The 22,761-nt window shown below is 42.5% G+C and overlaps 1 protein-coding gene across 1 annotated transcript; it reads right to left on the bottom strand.

Annotated features, from left to right (window-relative positions):
• Nucleotides 1–44: 44 nt before the first annotated feature.
• On the bottom strand, nucleotides 45–14,701 carry HNRNPU (heterogeneous nuclear ribonucleoprotein U). Its single transcript, XM_064708817.1, has 14 exons — nucleotides 13,721–14,701; nucleotides 12,795–12,906; nucleotides 12,599–12,672; nucleotides 10,143–10,282; nucleotides 8,470–8,569; nucleotides 7,294–7,406; nucleotides 6,629–6,892; nucleotides 6,249–6,368; nucleotides 5,503–5,631; nucleotides 4,966–5,134; nucleotides 4,191–4,430; nucleotides 3,740–3,942; nucleotides 2,610–2,681; nucleotides 45–2,190 (listed from the first exon to the last, which is right to left on the bottom strand). Exons 1-14 carry the CDS (start codon nucleotides 14,448–14,450, stop codon nucleotides 2,137–2,139), a joined length of 2,520 nt encoding a protein of 839 aa, XP_064564887.1. The 5' UTR covers nucleotides 14,451–14,701; the 3' UTR covers nucleotides 45–2,136.
• Between the last annotated feature and the right edge of the window lie 8,060 nt (nucleotides 14,702–22,761).

Genomic DNA, 22,761 nt, shown 5'->3' with positions numbered 1-22,761 from the left:
CATCCCAGACTTTTGAATTGAAATACAGGCTTTACAACCACATAGTAAGTGTAGGCTCTTATATTTTAGTTTAAGACTATATCATTTTATAGAGTACCAAAATAAGCAAAGGATCAGCACTCCATACAAAGTGTTAGTTCTTGTGAGGAGGGTAGAAGGGAAATGGATTTTAATTACACTAAACTTTTTTTTGCAAGTCTAAAGAAAACTCCATTTCAGCAAAACATATTTGGGTTTCAATTCCCCAAATTTCATTAAATAATGTTTCTTTTAAGACAATTTACATTTTTCTCATTCAAAGTAAAGGGATGATTTAAAGCACTATTAACAAGGAGGTGGTGCTGTTAATGTTTAATGTCAATATGCAATGGCATCTGCTATAAAGGCTAGAAGAGCAACACAAGCTTATCTTTACTTCTGAAGACTACTAGAAATTGACTAACACTGGAGAAAGGTTTCAAGCACAGCACACGACTCTAGCTCTAGGCTGCTGCCAAGAAGCCTCTGCTAGTCCATACACTGCCACGGGGACTGCCAGCACCCTCCAGGGCCCTGATGGCAGCAGCACCACGTGCTCTCACGAGTACCCCGTGTCCCTCTCACAATGGGTACATCTCTTCCCTCTCTTACGGCATTAGAACGCAAGTTAGCAGCTAACATTGCCACTACAATTTTACAGAAGCATAAAGCTGAACAAAATAACAGTTAAAACAAATTGAAGCTCTGTTAAACTCCATGACAATCTTTCCTCCCGTCCTACTCCCTGTCCAAATCCTCCTCCTGCTCCTTCCCTAATGGCTATTTTACAATAAAGAGGTTAAGTGGATTTACATGATGCAAGCGCAACTCAAAGATTTTTGCCCTATACACATAACCATGTTAAACTGTGAATTATACATGTGATAGATCTCTAACAGAGCAACCACCAGTTTTTTAAAGAAACACAAGTAATTCAGCATGTACAGTAATGAGTTTAAAACTGTCCAACATTGTTGCTTTCATACATTCTCTTCCTCTTTATAGCATTAACGGGATTTTAGACCTTGATGGCGACAATCCCAAACGAGTAAAATGAATTTATTTTATTGCAAACAAACGTCTAGAGTTAAACTTCTCCACCCACTTTCTTTAAAGAGAAAAGGAATCAGCAGGCTAAGGAGATACACCCATTTGAGAATTGACATGATTAAAAATTAAGATATAAAATGGGTGACTCACAGTTTCATTAGCTTACAAAATGGTGGAGGTAACTACTACAAGCACACTAGGTATACAGTATTTTGTGGGGAAAGAGTTATACAGACACACAGCTAACTTCATATAGATCCCATTAGACAACTGGATTTACAACAAGTTTTGTTTAATAAGAAATGGGCAAAGCCAGCTTCTTTTCAGAATCAAAATGCAGAACAAATGGAAAAAAAAATTATGGTGTTGTACCTTCACAAGTTTGAGCCTCCACAAATAAAGCAACCGAGTTTTACAACTTTAAGAGCTTCTACATACACTCCACCATCACTATTTAGCCCCAGGTTTCCTCTTTGCCCCCAACATCTTATTGAGTTCCAAATGTTACAAAAAAGTCCTAGTTATTGCCAGAAACTTTTGCCTCCCCCTCCTCCCCTCCCCACCCAAGAGCTTCATAGAGAGGATGGAGTGTAATAGGGAGCTTTACATAATCTCATGGTATTTGAGGGCTACTAAGATGCCTCCATACGAATCTGGTTGCCAACATTTCTATCATATTGTGACATGACTCACGACTGTTTCTTAGAAATTGGGGGATGGGGAAAAAGGAGAAAATTCTTTAATAAAAAGACACCAGGTACAAAGCAACGTTTTACTTTTGTTGTGGTAAAAAAAAAGTCACATTTTACAGATAAAATGTAGAACCCTGAAATACTGACACATTCTCTTTTCGTGCACAATGCTGAGGTTCTCTTACGAATCACTTTAAAACTGCAATTAAAAATGTACAAAAAAAGAAAAGAAAAAATCAACCCACAAAGCTTCTAAAAAAGGAACCCGCAGGCACTTCCTCTTGTGGAATGTTTAAAAAGTTAGCCTACTAAAGAAAACAGTCGACTTCTTGTGAAGGTTTTGGAGAAATATGTATCAGTTCATTTATTTGGGTATTCAATAATATCCTTGGTGATAATGCTGACTCCATGGCTTCTGACCCCAGAATTGCTGCAACAGATTAATAAATAGTTAGTTTTAACCTGCAATCACATAATGCTTAAGTTTCTTACTTGGGGGAAAAAAAAGCATTTAACAAATGTCTAGTTCCCCTGGAACTTGAGAAGATTAAAGTCCGCTCCAACAGCAGCAAGCTCCTGAACAACTGAAGGCAGTTAAAAGTTCACTTCACAGCAGTAACGTGAAGCCAAGCACTACATACCATTAAGAACATTAAGCCACAGCTGGTATTTGATATATCAAGACCATCAAGGCAGATTAAGTTTTGCACAGGAAGCTATTTATAGTGATATTACCTAGCATTAGAAGATTTTGCTATCCACTTTTGACTATGCATCTCTGTATTTTAGTCAGCATTTTACAACATTCAAGTTAACAATCAGTAAAAAGGTAAAGTTGGGACTACTTACACCCTGCTGCCACTGGTTGTAGCCCTGAGATTGGTTTTTGTAGCCACGATTATTTCCCCTTCCTCTGAAGTTCTGCAAGAGGAGAACAGTTTTTAACTACTTTGTCTATATGCATTTTTTAGCAGCGTTCTAATACCAATCTTTATTACCACCAAAACATCGTACACCATATAGAAGTACCAGCCCCAGGTTAACAGAAAAACATACCACCAAAAACACTAGAATACCAAAAGCCTCCTTTCCTCCCCTCTAACCAACTGCTTTTTAAACACAGGGGCAAGAACCTTAGAATTAATAAACCAGCTCCAACTGTTGTTGCCTGGTCTGGAAAGCTGGCTAATCCAGTTTTGACTCACCCTATTTCCAGCTGCTAAATGCACCAGGACAACTAAAAATACAAGAGCTTGTCTATTTTTAGTTAGGAAAGGCTGTAGTTGCTACAAGGATATGTTATCTGATCAGACAAAAGGATATGGGTCACACAACTGAAAATAGACAAGCTAGCCCACAAAACTTCAACAGAACTTAAGGTACAACAAAGGGACATTGATACAAGTAGATAAAATTTTGTTTTTCCTCTGTTTGTCAGTATTAGGCAAACCTGAGCCATGTTTACTGGCTTGGGCTCCATCTGCTGGCTCTTCAGTAATCCTAATTTTGTTTTCCAGTAATTCCACCGATATTCCATCAGGTAAGATCTAAGCTAGTGTGTCTTTATTAGTCACGTTTGACACCAGACACCAAAACAAAGACTCTGTGTGCAGAGCTATTTTCAGAAAGTTCTCTACGTGTTTGATAAAGATACACTATGACCCTCAGGCCAAACAACAGTTGTTATTATTGGGGAAGGGGAAGAAACACACAAAAACCCAGAGACCAGCCCTCACACACATGCGCTAAGAATCTTCAATAGTAACAGGACAGAGGTACAGCCCTAACATGAACCCCCGGCATCAGCAGTTGTTACACAACACTCAGAGCCCTGGGCACATGCACTAAACTAGAAAGGCCTTGCAGCATGCCATCAGTGTAGCACCACAACCAAGTCTGTGACTCCTCACAGGCACAAGAGCTGTCAACAACATCCAAAGTACTGTAGTTCAACTAGTCAGTCCCCCTCAAAGCATCACCTGGTTGTAGTTTCCCCTGTTGGGCATTCCACCTCTGTTATAGTTTCCTCTGTTTGAGTAGCCACCTCTGCTTGGAAAGACAGGGCCGCGAGGATAGGGGTAGCCAATCGCTCCGCTGCTGCCACCGCCACCGCCGCCGCCTCCACCGCCACGCTGAGGCATGTTGCCTCCCCTCCTGTTGTATCCACCACGATTGCCAGGGACTGCAAGGGACAGAGTCACTTCCATCAAGTAATTGTTAGGTCTTACAGATTTCCTACATCAAGATGAACAGTGCAATCCAAGGTCTGAAAAGCCTCTCATTTAAGATGGACAACTATGTACTAAAATGTTAAACTTACTGAAAGTGAGATCAAGGTTCCCTCTACATAATAATTGCAATGCAAGTACTACAGCCTTTTCCCCCAGCAGCAGCAACCTCCAGAAGTCACAGATTTATTTCCAGGCTCACCTCCTCCTCTGAAATTGCCCCGCATGTTGAATCCTCCACGTCCTCTCTGACCCCTATTAAACTGATTTTTATTGCTCTTCTTGTTCTTCTTTGAGCCAGTGTTCTGCTTCTTTTCTGGCGGAAGAGCTTTCTTACTTTCTTCTTTATACTGTTCCAAAAGCTTCTGAGCTTCTTCTTTTTGCAACTCTACATAGATTATTTCATCAAAACATTCTGCTACCTCTGGCAGTGTGAAGTTCCCTATAATTGCAAAAACACTGAGTATTCAGCATCTACATTCAGATATAAGCAAAGCCGCAATTTAACCACCTTTCCCCCATTCTTCCTCCCACCCGCTGCATTCCCCCAGCATAGGGACAAAATTACATAATCTTAGCATTTAGGAAATATAACAGTGACAAAGGAAATAAACAGGTCTTCATGGAGTTGCCAGTACTGTTCCAAACCTCGAAAACATTCTGCCTATCTTTTTTTTTTTCTTTTATAAGCCTCCACTCAGAACACCAGTTTCTGCCAAATATATCACGTATATAGGGCACTTTATGCCAAGACAGCTTTGTGCATCTGCATGAAGCGTATCACCGTAACTGAGTAGTGTTAAGGACTGCAGCAGAGGGAACACAATATAGTGTTATCCTACCAAGTTACAATAGTCTTCCAGTTTTGTATAAGTACAACTGTTTAAGATAAAGTGGTTTTTTAGACTTCACGTTTACTTAATCCGTTAAACAGATACTCAGCATCCTAAAACACAGTATAGGATTATGTTCCATGCCTTTCATTTTGAGAACTGCATGCTCTGGAAGATCTTTTCCCTCCACCTCTGCCTTCTTTTGTGTTCTTTGCTTGTAGTCTTCATCTTTTGGGCAAACAACAACTGCTTTGCGCTGGAAGCCTGCAAACAGGCACATTTTTCTCCTCTGCGCAGCTGCAGACACATTTGTCTGAAAAAAATGCAGTAACTTACTACACGTAGCTGTCATTGTAAGAGTTAAGGAAGTCAACTTATGGTGTATAGACTTCACCTCTACAAGAGCTTGCAATGAAGTTTACAAATAACTGGACATAAAGATGCTGCATAATGCAAAGTTACGAGCTCGTATCAATGTGTTACAACACTTCCTCCCACATCCCATAAATCTAGAGAAGTTCAGACAAGCATTTGTAGTAATATCTCAACTTTGTGTCCCCTGAATGACTACTAAGTCAGTAACTGAAACAACTGCTATTACAATATAACTTTAATCCCAATTAATTACTACAAAACAGCCTATAGAAAATTTCCTTAACCGTTTTTCACTGAAGCTTCTACCTGATCCAAAATGAAATTCCGCTTCTTGCGAGCTGCGATCTCAATGAACTTTCCAAGACACTGTGGAGCTCTCTGCAGCAGTGTGTTAAGTTTTCCAGTGTCTGCCATCTGACGCTTAAAACCTGCAACCTATGGAGAAATTTCCCAGAGTTAGTCAGTGAAGTCCCCATACATATGGCTGACATGCTTTGCTAAATGCTTTCCACACACTTCAAGGGTTGTTCAATCCAAGGCCACAACTGCTGCAAATTCATCACTGAAATTCTCAACGCTCTCCAGAACGTAAGAGATTTGTAAACAAAGACTCCACAAGAATTGGTACTGTTCAGTTCAAGGTACATTCCTCACAATACTAATTCCAGCTCTGAGAACAGTGATGTATAGAGAAGTAGAAATACATTCAGTAGTCAACAACAGCTGACTATTTCTTACATTTGACCACAAAAAAGCTCCTGAATCCAGCCATGTGTGAATTCCCATCTCAGCAAGGTAGTAAAATCTTTACCCAGAATCATTAGGTTGGCAAAGACCATTGTGATCACCGAGTCCAACTAATACCACTAACACCACCCTTGTCAACCACACCATTCACTAAGTGCCAAAGCCAGTCTTTTCTTCAATACCAATGCTCACTAGCTAACTAATACCCAGATTCTTTGATACCAAAGTACTCTACGGGAGCCAAAGACTCTGGATTTACAGAAAGTTTTCAATATATCAAGAAATAAAAAAGTCTTATCACTTACCATCATTTTATCCATAATAGTATTTGTCCCAAGAATATTGTATTTTCCAGGATTTGCTGCTGCATGTTTGGTAACCCATGTAGTCTTGCCAGCTCCGGGCAAGCCAATCATCATCACCACCTATGACAAAAAGTTCTGTATTTGAGATACTAGTTCAAAGATTTTCTTTAATATACAACTTAGCCCAGCAAGCCTAATGCATGCTGAGGGGGGATGAGGGGGTTGTGGGGGTGGGGAAGGTAGTGGTAGTGAATAGGTCACAAGACACTAAGTATTAAAGCAAACAAAAAATGTCAGAGTGAGATGGAATAGTCTCCTTAACTCTAACCATTTCCATCCATGTGTTTTAACAACTTTTGAGATCATCAGAAGAAACTTACTTCACAATCCTTCTTTTGCTCAGGTCCCTTTGGTCCTCGGACCCTATCCTCCAGGGGGACCTTCTGGATGAAGGTGTACTCCTCAGGTACTGGGAAGTAGGGTTCCTCCTTCTGACCAAAGTTAAACTCAACCGCACAGTTATGGCAGAGAACGTGTGGAAAGAGTGGTCGCCCATCAAGAACTTCCTTGCTTATTTTGAATGCAACACCAAGCTCTTGTCCGTTCTTGGAATATGAGAGCTCCACTTCATCACCATCAAAATTCTGTTTTTCAGACAAAGCATTATTTTGGATAAAATTAACTCACTTTATACAGGTAATGAGTCACTTCACTCTACTGGCTATGTTCACTCAACTTCTGTAACAGTGTTGCTTCATAAAGGAACTAAAACCAATTTTCTCTTCTAATGAGTCGCTATCAATGATAATTTTGTTCAAGATCTGATTTTTTGTTAAAAGGCTTTAAAAGACATTTGTCCATTAACTTGAAATAATGTTGCCAGCAGTCACTGTTAGTAACAGCAGCCGTTTCTACTGCCTGCCTATGTTAAACATCTTGTCTTGCTCCCATAATTTTATGTATTTGCTTTACTGCTTCTAACATCAAAGCAGTCTAAAAATTCAAGGATGTTTCCCCTCAAAAGAAAATATAAGTGAAAACTTACAGCAAAACATGCAATCACATCATTTTCATCAAACTTCTCACCAAAGTCTTCAGTCTCACAATTGCATGTCTTTATTCCTTTTAGAGAATAACCGTAAGAAAATTCTTCTTCACCTGAAGGAACAATTTAAACTAATTACAAAAAGGCTTTTCCTTTTAGACATAAATCACCTTACAACTACTCAAATAAGCTGCTGTTCAGAGTATTTTTATTAATGCTAAAACATCTATGACACCCCCCAATAGCTATACAAGCTCATTCTTCTATTCAATACTTTCACTTGAGATAGAACAGCAGTGTTTCCTCATCCCTGTTTAAAAGCTTTATGCTGTTGGTTGCAGATTTATGCTCTCAATAAAAGCTGAACTGTCAGATAAAGACATGAACAAGTATTTTAAACTGTGAAGACCTGATTATGCACTGGTATACTTGCTGTAACGTAGTCAGAAAGGCTTTCTGAAGTTAGTCTCCAGGAGCACTTACCCCTCCCATTTTAAAGGGAGTTTAGCAGACAGTCAGCCTATGCAACAGCTGAGGATGAAGCTGCAAGGAACAAGCTAACAGGAAGTGTCAAACACAAGGACTCAGGTGTGACTTAAGTAGAAAGCTGTTGCTGACATTAGAACACACCAACTCACCAATATTTCCCCCAAATATGTGTTTCAGCAACAAGTTATAAATACTATTATTATCATCATTTTTCATATATAATGAAGTTGTACTTATTTATTTCTTTCAAGCTATTTTCAGAAATTAGGATTTTTCCACCAAGAAAAAAGAAAATGCAGTTACCATGGGTTAAATTTTATACCATGCACTACCCTTTAGAAGTGGAGGGAAGGGCAACTCCCCTTTTCTACTTTTGTCACTACATGAGAAAGACAAATTCTTTATCTTGTAAGTACTTAACAATGTTCTCCATAACTCATACATAATCATTGGAAGAATTAATTCTTAAATTATGGTCCTAACCCTTGCATGCCTGAATATTTAATTACTTTATTTGGTCCTAGTAATGAATTTTCTCACACCACGTTCAGAGAATGACTCAAATTAAGATCACTTTTCACAACACATGGATTACAGTCACTAAGCTTGTCCCCCCTGCTTCAGGAAAAATCAAAATTTAAACTTCAGCCACATCAACACAAAAGCAATTAAACATTTAAGTCTTACCAAGCAACATTCCACTTGTGTTCAGTGACCAGCCAACTCGCACTTCATGTATGTCAATGTCTTTTGTATACAGGTGTTTAACAGGAATCTTTTCTGTAACCTATTTTTAAATTATTCAGTAAAAGGTAAGCAGTATTTATTATACACTAACAAGACGGAAGAACAAAAGGTAACATTTTGAACCTTTACACTTTGGTTAAATCTCTGCAAAGTTTATGTGATCACCTTCAGCAAAAACAAAACAGGATGAAGAATATCGAACTGCAGCTAGTGACTAAACAGTTCTACCTCCTGACTTAGCAATGAAGATACCATAAATCTTCATCACTTTGTCACAGCAGTCCCTTGTCAGTGGTCAAAAGCCTGAAGTCCTATTGACATTGTATTAACATCACAATCAATACAAATATTTATTAGAGAAACAGAGTTGCCATGAAGCTGGGACTAACAGTAAATTACTTAGCTAAGAAAATGTGCATTGTATTAAAAAACCTGCTTCTTAGAGGGAAAGTATTACGCTATCCCTTTTCTCTGTGAGCACACTTCCTGGGCAAGCCGCCAGCTTCCAAACAACATAACCAGATTAAAAAAAAAAAAAAGGCAACAAACTAAAATACCCCAGAAACCCCAAACCACCTAAATGCACTGGAATCTACATGCAGCCAGCTGTTTTTTAACTGTCTTTAGAAACTTTACTAAAAGGAAATGAAAGCCCATCAGTATCCTATCAATCTCTGGAACTATTCCAGTCAGGGGACTGAGCTGAAACTCGTTTGAAAGCAAACAGGACAATAAACAGTGACATAAACTTCACTTCACTGGCCTTCCAAAGTTACAGCTATCAACAGACACAGAAATCACTGCATGCAAAAGGTTGCACAATGGGATCACTACCCAATTCTCATGGTAACAGCTACATTTGAGAGCACTAGAGAAGAGAACAGATTAATATACACAGGCCCATCATATGCAAAGAAGCCTTTTAACATTGCTAAGTCAAAAAGGAATAAGAAAAATAAATTCAAGCCTTGTGGTTTTGCTCCTCTTCCATTAACAAGCTGGAGAAATCAGTTTATTAGAAGGCTGATTGCTCTTTGCCTTTCTTACTCTTCAGGAGAACTCTTGTTCTCAAAATTCAACTAAGTGCTAAATACTCACATTCAATGCATCATGTCAGAGTTAATGATGTTGAAAGGGACCTCTAGAGGTCATCCAGCCCAAAACCATGCCTAGAGCAGATCAAACTCAAAGACTAAGCAGAACCAGAAAGGACTGTCGGGATAATTTATATTTCTTAAAAAAAAAATAAGTCAAGCTTTCTGATTTTTCCAGAAAGCACAAGCAAACTTGAGTAGAGAGTATAAAGATACTTTCAGTGTTGATGCATGAGATGACAAATAGAATTAATGATTAAAATATAAGACCAAAACTCTCATATTCAGAACAAATGTAGTGTTTTGTGGGTCGTTTTAAAATTTCTGGTTTTTGTTTGTTTGTTAAATCAAAGTTCTTATAAAAGAGAAAACAGTTTTGCAAACTGAGCCATCTTCTTTTAAGAGAAGGCCGTTCAAGAGTCCTGTTCACATCAGTTCATTTCAACCAAGTCCAAAAATTGTGACAAGTATAAATATTACATTTAAGTATGCAAAAGTCTCCTATAAACATTAACTCACCTTCATCTCAAAGCAGACTTTGCCTTTAGAAACTCCATAGGAGGCTCTCCCTCCAGCCCAAAGGAAAGCAAAGCTTTCCATGGTCAGAGAGGAAGCACTAAACCGGTCTCTTGAGATTTTAAAATGCAGGTCACAGTTATCTGTTAACATAAAAATTATTCTGTTTACTCTGATTACAAAATTAAGTACAGGTGTCAAATTTTATGCATTAAAGATAATGCCAGCTTTTAAGAGTGATTTTTAAAGACAAACTGCCAGCAAGTACCCAGGATCTTTCAGAGAAGCAACATGCCTAGATGGAACTGCAGACTGAAGATCAGCAGGATCTTAGGAAAAGCTAGCTAACCCATCTTCACTTCTGTCACACAAATTCCCTCTATTTTCTTCCATCTGCACCTGTTTGAACCCTCTGTCAGTTACCTCTCTCCACCACACCGAGCCATCGGCATTGTGCTCTCCACTACCCTCTAGAGAGCAGACTCTGAAGCAGTCTCACTGCTCGAGCCCAAGCCCAAGGGCTGCTAAGAAGTAAATGTGAACACTAATGTTTTTATTTAAGTACTGAATGTAGTCTTTGGTTAATACAGTCAATTAGCAAGTCAAATTAGATTATGTCTATTAAAATAAAGGCAGTTAAGTCAGATGCAGATATGCTAAGTACAGAGAGCGTGCTAAGAGAACCTACTTCAGCCCAGAAACACGACCTACACGCTGAATTCACCTATCACCCCAAGAACCTAAGCAGAACCTTGGTTTTACAAGCATCTTCAGAGCTGCACACCATGAAATTGCAAATGAATCTCCCAGTAGGTTTCAGAAAAACAATGCCAAATGGTAACAAGAGGTGCAGCATGCAACACTTGAACTCCCCAGAGCAAGGAATCCACAGAAGCAGCTCCAAACCTACCTGATGGTTACAAGAAAGGAGCAAAATAAGTAAAACAGTGAGGAATTCTGCTCTGGTATAAAACCTGCAGGATGCCAGAACACACTAAAATGCAGCCTGCCCTGTGCTACCGGCAACTCTTATGCACAAGATTTTGTTTTGTTTGCATATAGCCATCCCCAACTTCAAATATACTATTAGTGATCCAGGTGTCTTCTCATTTGTATTGCTGACTCTTATTTGTTGAAAAACAGATAAAATCATACAGAAGAAACCCACCTTTGCAGGCTACCTTTAGAATGGGCGATGAGAAACAGAATTTGAAGTTACAGCTTCTTTGTAAGACACAGGCAATAAGAAGCACTTAAGCGTGGCTAAACCTCTTACATGTCTGGATCACCGTCCACAAGAGAGTGCCAATTCATTACACAATTCAGCCTTACAGCTTTGTTTAAATCTTATCTCTAAAGAGTCTGCCAACACTTTAAATCAGAACTTGTCCAGTAACAAGATTTTCCTCTAGAAAATGCTATTATTACTAGAAACAGTAATAATGAAAAGCAGTTATTTACTCAGCTATTGGAAAAATCCAAAGCTCCCACAGAAGTGGCTACTCACCAGGTTAGCAGCTAGAAACTTGAGACTTAGTCAGCAAAATGTCAGGGATGGCATATCCAGCAATTTACGTGACTGTAAACTAATACCTCCTTCCATTTCAAACCATTTCTTGTGGAATAAAACCATCTGAAACTTCTAACAAATATACCAGACAATGCCAAAAGTTAAGCTTTCCTTCCATGGCACTCTAAGAATCCAACAAGTTCAAGCATTACTTCAAGTTTCTAATATTGTGCTGAGTCCTTATACTTACCCTCAAGAATACATATGTTAACTCTGTCATAATGGAATGTTACAGTAATAATGATGTTTATAATCTGCCTCAAAAAAAAACCCCGTTTGCAGACACTTCTCAACTTCTGTGCTCTGCTGACCAAGTCTCTTAGCCATCCCACTTGCACAAACCACCACGCAAAGCCCACGCACCCACAGGTTACATGAATGGGTAATTTCTGAGGAGGCATTACTAGATTTTGTTAAATTTATTAGCAGACAGAAAGAGCACTCCACTAAATAGGGGTAGTTATGCAGGAAGCTCACTTCCCCAAGTGTATTTTGTAAGCACTTATGCTGCTGTCTCTCTGAGCTTTCTGGGCAGTAGTGCTGGACAGCTGTCCCATGGAGCTGTCTGCAGGGTGTTCTATGTGCACTCTACACTTACCCACCTAAGCTTCCACACCAGATTAGGGTTTTGGTTAAGATTTCCTCGCAGAACTGCCTATCACTACAGAATTCATAGGAAAACCAAGCTTATTACTGCTAACATAGTCATAGCTTTCTGTTCTTTTGTTTGCTAAAAATGAATGGAAATACAGTATTTTTCTTGGTTTTTTAAAGTTACCTGTAATGAAAATCAACAAATGTTATCCTCCCTGTCTCAGAAAGTGTGGCATTAAGATTAGAAGCCTTAACACCACACCTTTCCAGAGCAAAGGAAAGCGTGTTTACTCACAAGTATCAAGACAAACCACTGTGTCATCAAAATGTTCATCTTCTTCTTCAACAGGTGGTTGAGGGGACTTGGCCCTGAAAAAACAAAACCAAACAAAACATAATAAGGCTACATGTATTTTCACGAAGTTAAAACAAGACTTCTGTAGTCTATTCCCCCTCATCACAAAATGCTGCCCAGCACCATTTCTGTTTACCTGCTATACTTGTTTTCCTCGATGTATTCAAAGTATCCTCGGCCATGGTCTTCACGTGGTCTCTTTACTCCCCTCTTCTTCTCACCAGGCTTTTGCTCCGTTTTACCATCTCCTGTAACAGAAGCAACGAATAATTTACATTATTGTAAGTTTTATTTTAATTGGAAATAAAATCGGTATAATGGTTTCGACTTTGCAAATTGCAGCAATAACATCTTAGAAAGGAATTTTACTATGTTATTAAGGTAAAGCCCAGTATGTTGAATTTTCACGGGAGACTCAAAACTAGTCTCCAATCAAAAATGATTTAGCAAACGGAAGTCGCCAATACACCACGCAGCAGCCAGTAGGGCCCTCAATGTTATGAGCCCCACTTAAACCATCACAAGAAAAAACCGAAAAAGAAAAGAAAAAAAAGAAAAAAACGAAAATGATAAAAAAACCCTCCTGACCCGCCGCGCCTCCAAACCCGCAACACCATCACCACCCGCCCACCACGGAGGCAGCGGGACATTGCCAGCCGCTCGCAAGGGCACCGTGCGATGCGCACGACTGCGCCTCCTCCCGGCGGGCCGCGGGCGGGAGCCCCAGGGAAGGGATTCCTCCTCCTCCTCCCGCCTCCATTGTACCGCCAGGCCTTCCCAGCGCCATCCCGTGCGGCGGCGGCCCAGCCCGGAAGTGACGTCAGGCGCGCCCCGCGCGGCCGGGCGCACAATGCACAGCGCGCCCCAGCGGCCCCTCGGCCGCCCCTCCTCCCGCGCCCCTCCCCCGCCGGGCCAGCACGAGGCGCGGGGCCGCCAACGTCCTCCCGCGCGCGCCCCGGAAACCCCCCCCCCCCCCCCGCTGGGCAACCCCCGTCATGGCGGGGGGGCTGGGATTAATGGGCCCCCACCCCGGTTCCCGCCGCCACGCTCACTCTCACTCACCCCCGGCGCCCTGCGCCCCGGGGCGGCCGCCTCCGCCACCGCCTTCCGCTTTCTTCTGCTGCTGCTGCTGCTGCTTGGCGGGGCCCGCCGGGCCAGAGGCAGCGGCGGGCCCCGAGGCGCCCCCGGCGCTCTTGCCGGGAGCCTCCTTGGCGGCAGCGGCGCTGCGCGGCGGGAGGAGCGGAGGGGGCTGCTGCGGCTGCTGGGGCTGCGGCGGCTGCTGGTCACCGTGGCCGTTGGCGTCTCCGGCCGCGGCCTCCTCCTCGTCGGCCAACTCGTCCTCCCCCTCTTGGAAACCCTGGTCGTCGCCGTTCTCATCCTCCTCCTCCTCCTCTTCCTCCTCCTCGCCGCCCGCCTCCTCCTCCATGGGGCCGCCCCCGGCCCGCTCGCCGTTCTCCTCGCCCAGCTCCATGGCGTCGCCATCGGCGGCCTCCAGCCCTTCCTCGTCGTCGTCCTCCATGGCGGAGGCCGCGGCCTGGCCGGGGCCTCCCCCCTGGCGGAGCTGCGCGGCGCCCCCGCCGCTCTCGGCCGCCTCCCCCTCCACGCTGCCGTTGCCGGGCTCGGCCGCGCCGCTGGCGGGGCCGCCCCCGCCGGCCTCCTCCTGGTCTAGCGCGGCCTGGAGCCGCTCCATGAGCTCAGCCTTGAGGCCCTTGTCGGAGAGGCGCCGCTTCTTCAGCTCCTCCTTCAGCTCCGACACCTTCAGCTTCTTCACGTTCACGGGCGAGCAGCTCATGGCGGCGGCGGCGGCACTGGCGGCTCGGTCCCTGGGCGGCGCGCGGGCGGCGGCGAGCAGGGACAGACGGGCGGCTCTGGCTGTGCGTGCGGTGTGTCAGTGCCCCGGCGGGCGGTGGGTGCGGGCGGGAGGCGCGGGGGGTTCGTGCGGCTGCGGGAGCTGCGGAGCCGGACCCGCCTGGCGCCAAATCCTTTCACCGCGAGCTCGCGAGGGAGACGCGCCTCGCGGGGCCGCGCACGCACCGGCGCCGCGCGCGCGCCGCCCCGCCCCCGCGCACGTAGGCCCTCCCGCGCTACCGTAACGCCCGCATTACCGTAAATACCCGCCCGAGCGCAGCGCTCCCCGCCGCCCCTGGCCCGCCGGCTTCCTCGGCGGCGGCCGAGCGGCCGGTAGATAGAGAGCTCCGGCACAATGAGCCCGCTGCCAGCCACCCCCGTGCCAGCTCCCGCCCGCCTGAGGCCACAGCCCCACCGAAATGCCCCCCCTCCACCAGGGACCCGCATTCCTGCCACAGCCTCGCAGCACCCTGTCCTCATCCCCATGGCTCCTCTGGGCCCACGTCGGGCCTCGTCCCGCACGGTTTATTGCGTACGGGCTTAGAAAAGGGGCCCTGCTGCTCGGAGCGGGTCCCTGGCACAGCCCTGCTAACGCGGTTATGTAAGGGCAGGAGCAGGAGCGGGGCTGCCCCGTTCCGCAGCACCGGGAGGCAGGAACGGGGCTGAGCCTCAGCCAGAGCCGGCGATAGCAAAGGTTCTCCAGAGCACGGACTCCTAATCTGGAGCTCGGCACGGGGCTAATCCGCTCACCGAAACTGCGCAGCTTTCCCTCTTCTTCCCCCTGCCTCTCCCTCTGTACATGGGGCTCTCCCCAGCCACACGAGTTGCACAGGCATCGAATTTTGGATTTCTCCAATTCGGTCAAAAGTAACGTGAAAACAGAGTGGAGAGGATTTCACGTGAGCAGAAAGGCAGCACGGATCTACAAGTTGGCTTCCTTAGGGAGCCCAGATAAAGAGCTAATTTTCAATTGCAGGAAAAGAAATGCAAGTCAAACCAGCAGAAGATCAGTATGGAGCGCAACAGAAGGGAAGGTGGGTTTGCCACAAAGTTGCCTTGTGTTGGTACAGGTTGTATGGCCTCCTGAACCAGAACAAATTACATTTACCTGCCCCAGAGGAAGGGCAGAGAGAAAAGAAAGTCATCCTGTTCTAAGTGTGCAAGGAAAGGGCTCTTTCACACACATGCACGCACACTGCTCTGTCCTCAGGCAGGCTACATCTACTTGGAGAAATCTCGACTTGGTTGGCAAGGTTAGCTGAACCCAGCACTACACAACAGCTTGTTGGAACCAATTCAGGAAGAGATGCAATATGTACAGATGAGAAAAAAGTTGCCAGAACCTTTTCCTTACTTTAAGGTCAAGTTAGAAAATTTTATTTCAGTCCAGTAAGTCAGAGTCACCTCAATAGCAGAAGAAAAGGGTAAGAGTACATCAATGCAAAGGAGAGGTCAGTGTGTGATTAAGCTGTACCACTCCAAATCATTGCCTTCATCCATTTCTTCATGAAAGAACAATCTTAGCTAGTCTGCTGAGGGGATCCTGACATACGCTGTTCTGCCAAAGTGACAACAAAATTAAACTAGTTAATATTGCAAGATTACTGGCTGAAACTTACAGATAACTTACAGATAATCTGCATTCATTTCGATGGCATTTGCCTATCCAACCCTCATGTTTTTTTGGGTTTTTTTGTTTGTTTTTTGGGGTTTTTTGGTATGTAAACAAATTTAAACAGAAAATATATCAATAACTCTGTATTATCTGAACCTCCGTCAAACCCTTGCGTTTAGACCTTGATCTTGCACAGAGCTTTTCACATGTTGAGTTATATTTCTGGAAGAGTTTAATCAACCCCAATGTCTGCTAATCTACTATTGCAAACTTTATGGATTGATAGATTCATTTAGGCCATCTTTGTATCCCTAAGCCTTGCCTTAAACGAGCACATCTGCTCATATTGACAGTGCCTCTGTGCTAGAACACACCCTCATTCAGAATCGCCTGAGAGCTGCAGTCGTCACATGTAATGCCATTCCTAAAGGATGTCATGTCTCCCTACTTCAGTAACATGCTCATACTGCTTTATACTCCTGTTACCATGGAGAAACAAAACAGCTAACAGCTTTGAGGCACATGGAGAGATTCCTTACCCTAAAGCATCCAAGCCTGTATATCAAGGCACAAGTAGATAAAGTAAAAACCATTTTCCTTCCCCTCTCTCCCTTGAAATTTAGCACTATTAACTTGAGGCAATTTTAAAGTTATTAAAGCTGTCCATTTATTAAACCACTTAGAAGGATGAACTTATTTTTAAAGGAGATTAACTCATACCATCATAATAAGGCTAATGCTTACTATCTAACCACACACTTAATTACACTACCAAACAGGTGTAGCAAGACTTCTCAGACTACAGTTATGTTACCTGTTATTACAGAAGTGAGAAATCCCAGTTAATTCCCAGATGTCAGGTGATTAAATTGTAAATAATAAATAAATAGTTGTAAATAATTATAAAGCTAAATAAATAAAACACACACATGACTGAAATAGATATGTAACTTTAATGACTGTCTCTCAGTGTTAAAAAAAGTGCTTTTTCTATATGTAAGTTAAATACATATTCATTACACATCTGTCCCTGGGAAAAATCTCTCTTAAGATACTCCCCTGTCCTCTTTGAGTCCTTTCAAGAGTTTGCCTTTCCCTTATTCATACTTTGAAGGAGAAAAATGGGTTAAGGATGTATGCTCTCCTCTTTGCCATACCCTCTCTTAGTTCAGATACTGAGTGAATCCTCCAACTCTGCTTTTCATAGAACATGCAGATAGATAGATACCAGCCATATCAAAAATGAGTATTTGGTGATGCAGCCTCCTGAAACAGGATAACACTAAAGTAAAGCACTTTAAGCTTTAATGTGCAAAGCTGCTACTTGTATGATGATGGCCATATGAAAAACAAAACATGATTGCTGGTAACCACAATATTCCTCTATTAAAATTGCCTTTTTGGTCTCAAAATATATTGAAACATAATCTTCCTTTCTATTTAAATGAAAAGTGACATGCCCCCATATATGAAAGATGCAATCCTATGCACTTTTTATCAATCATATAGCATTTTTCTCCTACCTCTATTACTTCCTAACCTAAACTCTTTTTCTCTCCAAACCAGTCTTCCCTCTCAAAAGTAATTTCCAAGTCCTCTGGAACTTGGCCCTTCAGCAGATCAGTTTCTGGTTTCCCTCATTTTTGTTTGTTCTCCCTTAGACTTCAATTAGCTGCTCTGCTCACCTATAATGTTCTTTCCATTATCCACCCTTAGTTCTTCCAAATCTCTCTCCTCTTTCTGTTTACCAAGAGCAGTGACAAAGAGGTAACAAAAGGAAGAGGAAGCTTTTAGGAGGGCATTGAACAATTACAAGAGTCCAATCCCACCTGGGCTTTGAACCTTTCCACACATCTTCAGTGTTGCAGGAGAACCCAGGCATTTGTGTTTCCCTGTTCTGCTCTCTTAGAGCCTTGTCTGTCCTGTTCTGGCTCCTTTTGTTGTGCTTCACCCTACATCTGACCATCAAAGTATGTTCCTGGTCTCTTCTTCCTTATTCCATCTACCCTCAAATAATATTGCCTCCAGATTTCCACATTCAACACACCATTACTTTAAAAGAGAATATCATTATTGAAATACTCTGCTGCCTTTTATGCTAGCAGGCAGTGTGTGGAGCGAGTCTTTTTCTTTCTCCCTTTTCATCACTGCTCATGAAATACTCATTAATCATTACTAGACTCAATGAGAAATTTTCAGGCATTTTTAAAGTGCTGATTTGTTCCAAGTGAGGTTGCACAACTAACAGGCAGTTCTGATGATTTCTTAGCCCCCCTTAGATATTTATTTATCTATCTCCATAGGTGGGTCTATCTTAGGATCTGTCTGCCAGGAGGCCAGGAGTTTGTTTTGGAGTAATAGCACTGTGCTCCTCATTCCCTGACATGCACTACTGCTCACCATCACAGTCAGGATGCTGAACTAGACTGACCTTGCCTTGTACTATCTATAATCTCTCCATGATATTTTAATATCAAGGGAGTTCAGTCTCAGAAATGAGGTGGTCATATGCCAAAATAAGGCCTATTAATTCCATAGGAACCAGATTAGTTAGGTCTGACAGCATCCTCAGGACCTAAGGGGTAGTTAGTGTCTAATTACAAGTAGATCTGTCAAGGTTCAAGGGACTGAATTCAGGTTTCTGGCACTGGTTTGGTTAGCTAGTTCTCCTCAGAAGCTGGTCTTATTACACTTTCTGCCAGCTTTAGGCCTGTAGGTGACTGTCACTTCAGAGTTGGTAAACAAGTAATTTTTAAGAGACTAATGCTCTTTTGCTTTTCCTCTGTGCTGGATGATGTAGCTGAGTAATCCCACCAAGCAGAAGGAAGCACTGGAAAGCTACACTGGGACATCACATGTCAGCTATGACCTGTGTTTGTAACCCTCACTACCCCATACCAAAAAAGAATCCCCCTTTTCCCATTTCCAAGGAGTAATGTGCTTTGCTTAACAAAAAAATCCAAAACCCAAGCCCATGAGTTTCTGAGAAACAGTTTCTCAGTTCAGAGCATTCAATGACTTACAGTTTCTAAGCCTGGCCTTGAGAAAAAAGGCTGCATTCTCCAACATTAAAACCAGGATTCATTTTGGCTTTATTCAGAGCCATACAGAAGTTTATTCACTACACATGTCTCAAATCCTATATGTGAACTAATTCATAAGAAGATACTTAGCTCCACAAATCAGACATCTGCAGTTCCTGGAGATTTTTTTGGTAACTTGCCACATATACACATTCACTAGAGTGGAGCTGTGAACTCTGGAAATTTAGATAGACTAAACCCCTCTGCACAGCAGTCAGTCTGTGGAAGAGGAGTTAGCATTGTAAATCAGCTTCCAAAAATATGGTTCTCCTGTGAGAAAACAATGTGGAAGAACCATTTCAAGGGAGTATCAATTAATCTCTCAAAGGGTCTATTACAACAATCATAAGTAGGTTTTAAGGTTGACTATCCGTTTCTGTGTACCTTTCTGCTCACATATGAAGACACAAATGGTCAAGATATGTAACTAAACCCAATCACGGAGACAGGACAATTCACAACTGGCAGCCACAGACCAGCTCTTGCTTAATGCAACTTTTCTGTTCAACCTGACTTTGAAAATACAGCCCCCACTGACGTCCAGCTAACCACCTTCTGGGGCTGGTTTTCTCATCTTGTACTTAACACTCTTTGTAGTACACACAATACATGCCTATCGTAATTTTACACTTAAAGGATTTTACTCTTTAATCTTCTTCAATACATCTTTCTCCTTTCCCTCATAAACATCATAAGATGCTCTTGCCAAAAAAGAAAAGTCACCACACACTTTTTGTGGCACACTTTTTGTGTGCTAGCTCTTAGACCATCTCCTCTGTCTACTCAGTTCACAAAAAGTGGCTTCTACAGATTGGGAAGGCAATGCTAAAAAATCCATGTAAACCTAGAATTTTAAAGAATATTTTATGGTAACTAAAGGTACTACCATGGCATGCCTTAAATCTGATAGGTAAAGCTGACTAAGTTAACTATTTTTAAATATTCTTTCATACATGTTAGAATGCTTTCAAGATGGCCACTTCTGTGTGACACACAGCTGGAGCCCAGATCAATAGATAGACTCCCAGCAGCTTTCCCTGTTTAGGCACTACCCCGGCAATCCTACAAGGCAGCTGTTAGAAAATCCTGAGGTCTGCTAAGCAGACTCCAAAGCACCAAAAAGTATCTTGGAGAGTACAAAACTGCCTTTCCTCACAGTCTTGGTTGCAGATCTCTTGGCTTTTACCTTTGGAAGCAGTATCCAAGTCCAGCTGCTTTTCTTTTAGCCTCAAATGAAGCCAGCTCAAAAATGAAAACTTAACTTTAAGATTGAACCCTATATAATTTTTAAAAGGAGGATAAAGAAATGAGGTCAGAGGTTTGGTCAGTTGATTCATTTTAGGAACTGAGTTAACTTCACTGTAGAATGCTCTCTGGAAAGAAAGCCATTTTGTCATAAACTGCTCTTTAACCCAATCTGCTGGAGCAAATCTGCTCAGCCTTTTTTTTTTTTTTTCAGGCTGAGGGAAACCAGCATAGTTTCATATAAAAGACTTAGCAACAGAAACTCTTCTGACAACACACTAAAGCAACTGCTAGCAAATGACTACAGGTAATTTCCTAGGAAAGCATAAAAAACTCAGTGAGTCTCCTACAAACTCTGAGAACAATTATTTGACAATAAACAGCAGAAGTAAAGCACTGATGTGTAACCTTGCTGTTCCACATCCATAGGCTAAGAATATTTCTGGGAGTGCACCCTGGCCAGAAGGCAGGCAGCCCTTCCAGCATGACTTGTGAATCACAACCAGGTATCCCATCAGGTCACGCTGTTCTGAAGGAACAGTGCCAGTAAAGTCAGGAAGGAGGAGGGTAAAAAATTTTCTAAGGGCTTTCTGCTGTAAAGCAGCTAATCCAAGAGTTAACAAGCTCCTAAACTATCCAACCAAGATTTTCTGGTGGGAAAGTAAAGCTATCCTTTCAAATAAGATCAGGCCAATGTGTTTTGAGCAGCATCTTTAATTGTCAGTATTTGCAATCCAAGGCTTTCTCTCCTATAGCTTTCCCTGTGTCCCCAGACCCATGTGACTGCTGAGTTCATTACGGGGTCAGGGCCTCAATTAGATTCTGGATTTTATGACTTCTTTTTCATACAAAAGAAAATAGAACTGCCTGGCAGTTCCTCTTTGAGAAAAGGCATCTGCACATTTCTCCTGCTTCACATACCAGCAAAATAAGAGATCCTCAACAGCAAAAGTTAAGAAAGTAAGAAGCAAGGTGAACACAGCATGCCTGTCTTAACAAATAACGGTTTTAACAATCCTATTATCATAAGCAGGGCAGTGTTTCTGAAATAAGATCTGTGTGACAACAGTGTGCTTGTCTATCATTTACATACTTGAAAAATTTACAACCAAAAGAATCATTATAAAGGAGTGAAAGCAGACATGCACTTCAAGCACAAATCTCACACCTTCAAAACAGAGAGGAGGCAGATTGTCCACAATATCTAGATTTTTTTATCACCAGTATGTTCCACGTGGGAAAGTCTCAGATACTCTAGTTTAAAAACAACAACAACAACAAAATAACCACAAAACACTTGAAAAATAAGCAATTACATGAAGAAAAGCTCTTATAACTGATCAGCATTAAAAGAAATTAATGCAGAGCATTCAGATGGCAAATCTTTAAATGAATGCTTAAACCCAGCTTCTTTTCTTTTATCCTCTCTTTCTTCTCTGAAGCTGGTCTCATCACAAAAGCCAACATTTTTTTAAAACTCCATAGTAACTAAATCTAGCCATCCCTGTCCAAGTTCTTAGGCTTAACAAGATGAGTTTCTACCTAATGCCATGGTTTTGCAAACAGCAGTAAATCAGAAGAAAGTTTTAAGTCCATTGTTTATTTGAAGCACACTTATTATGAGGAAATATTTCTAGTAATATTTCCTTTTGTTCTTTTGTACTTCTCAATTGCTGATTTATAGCTTTCCCTATATTCTTCATCCATTTGTATGTATCTCAAATGCTTTCATGTACTTGAAATACTTTATCATAATGATGCAGAACTTTGCTGGAACATTGAGAAATCTGGCTTGAACCTGACCTGTGCTGGCAGCGGATTGCAGCTTGCAGCAGCCCACATGAAATGAGCTGAAAATCTGCTTGCAAGTGAACGAGGGCTGCTTTGGAGAACTCTACCCCAGATAACCCCCAAACTGGCAGCCTGGGAAGGAAGTGAATGAACATGGGTGCTGAGTCACTTTTCACTTTCTTTGCTGTGAACAGGTAACAAATCCAAAGAAACCCATTTGGATACTCAGCAGAAAAACTTGTGAAAATACCCCTCCTTCTCTCATGCCTTCCTCCTCCTCTCCCCAGCACGCAAACTGTTACTGGTGTGATGGGTGACCACACTGGAAGCTTGCACTTTCAGACCCAGGGACAGAGCACTTCCCTTTGCAAGGCAGCCAAATGAAGCCCTGCCGGAGCCAAGAGCTGGGATGCACTCATCACCCACAGCCAGCAGTGCCTGGGGCCCATCTGCTCAGGAACAGGCACCTGGAGACCCAAGGTACCTCTGAGCCAAGGAACAAGCCTGCAGCCTGACAGGAG

This window comes from Zonotrichia leucophrys, chromosome 3 (genome assembly GCF_028769735.1).
Source record: "Zonotrichia leucophrys gambelii isolate GWCS_2022_RI chromosome 3, RI_Zleu_2.0, whole genome shotgun sequence".
NCBI classification, from domain to species: Eukaryota; Metazoa; Chordata; class Aves; order Passeriformes; family Passerellidae; genus Zonotrichia; species Zonotrichia leucophrys.
The sequence above is the reverse complement of the archived record's forward strand: the minus strand, read 5'-3'. Positions and strand labels throughout refer to the sequence as shown.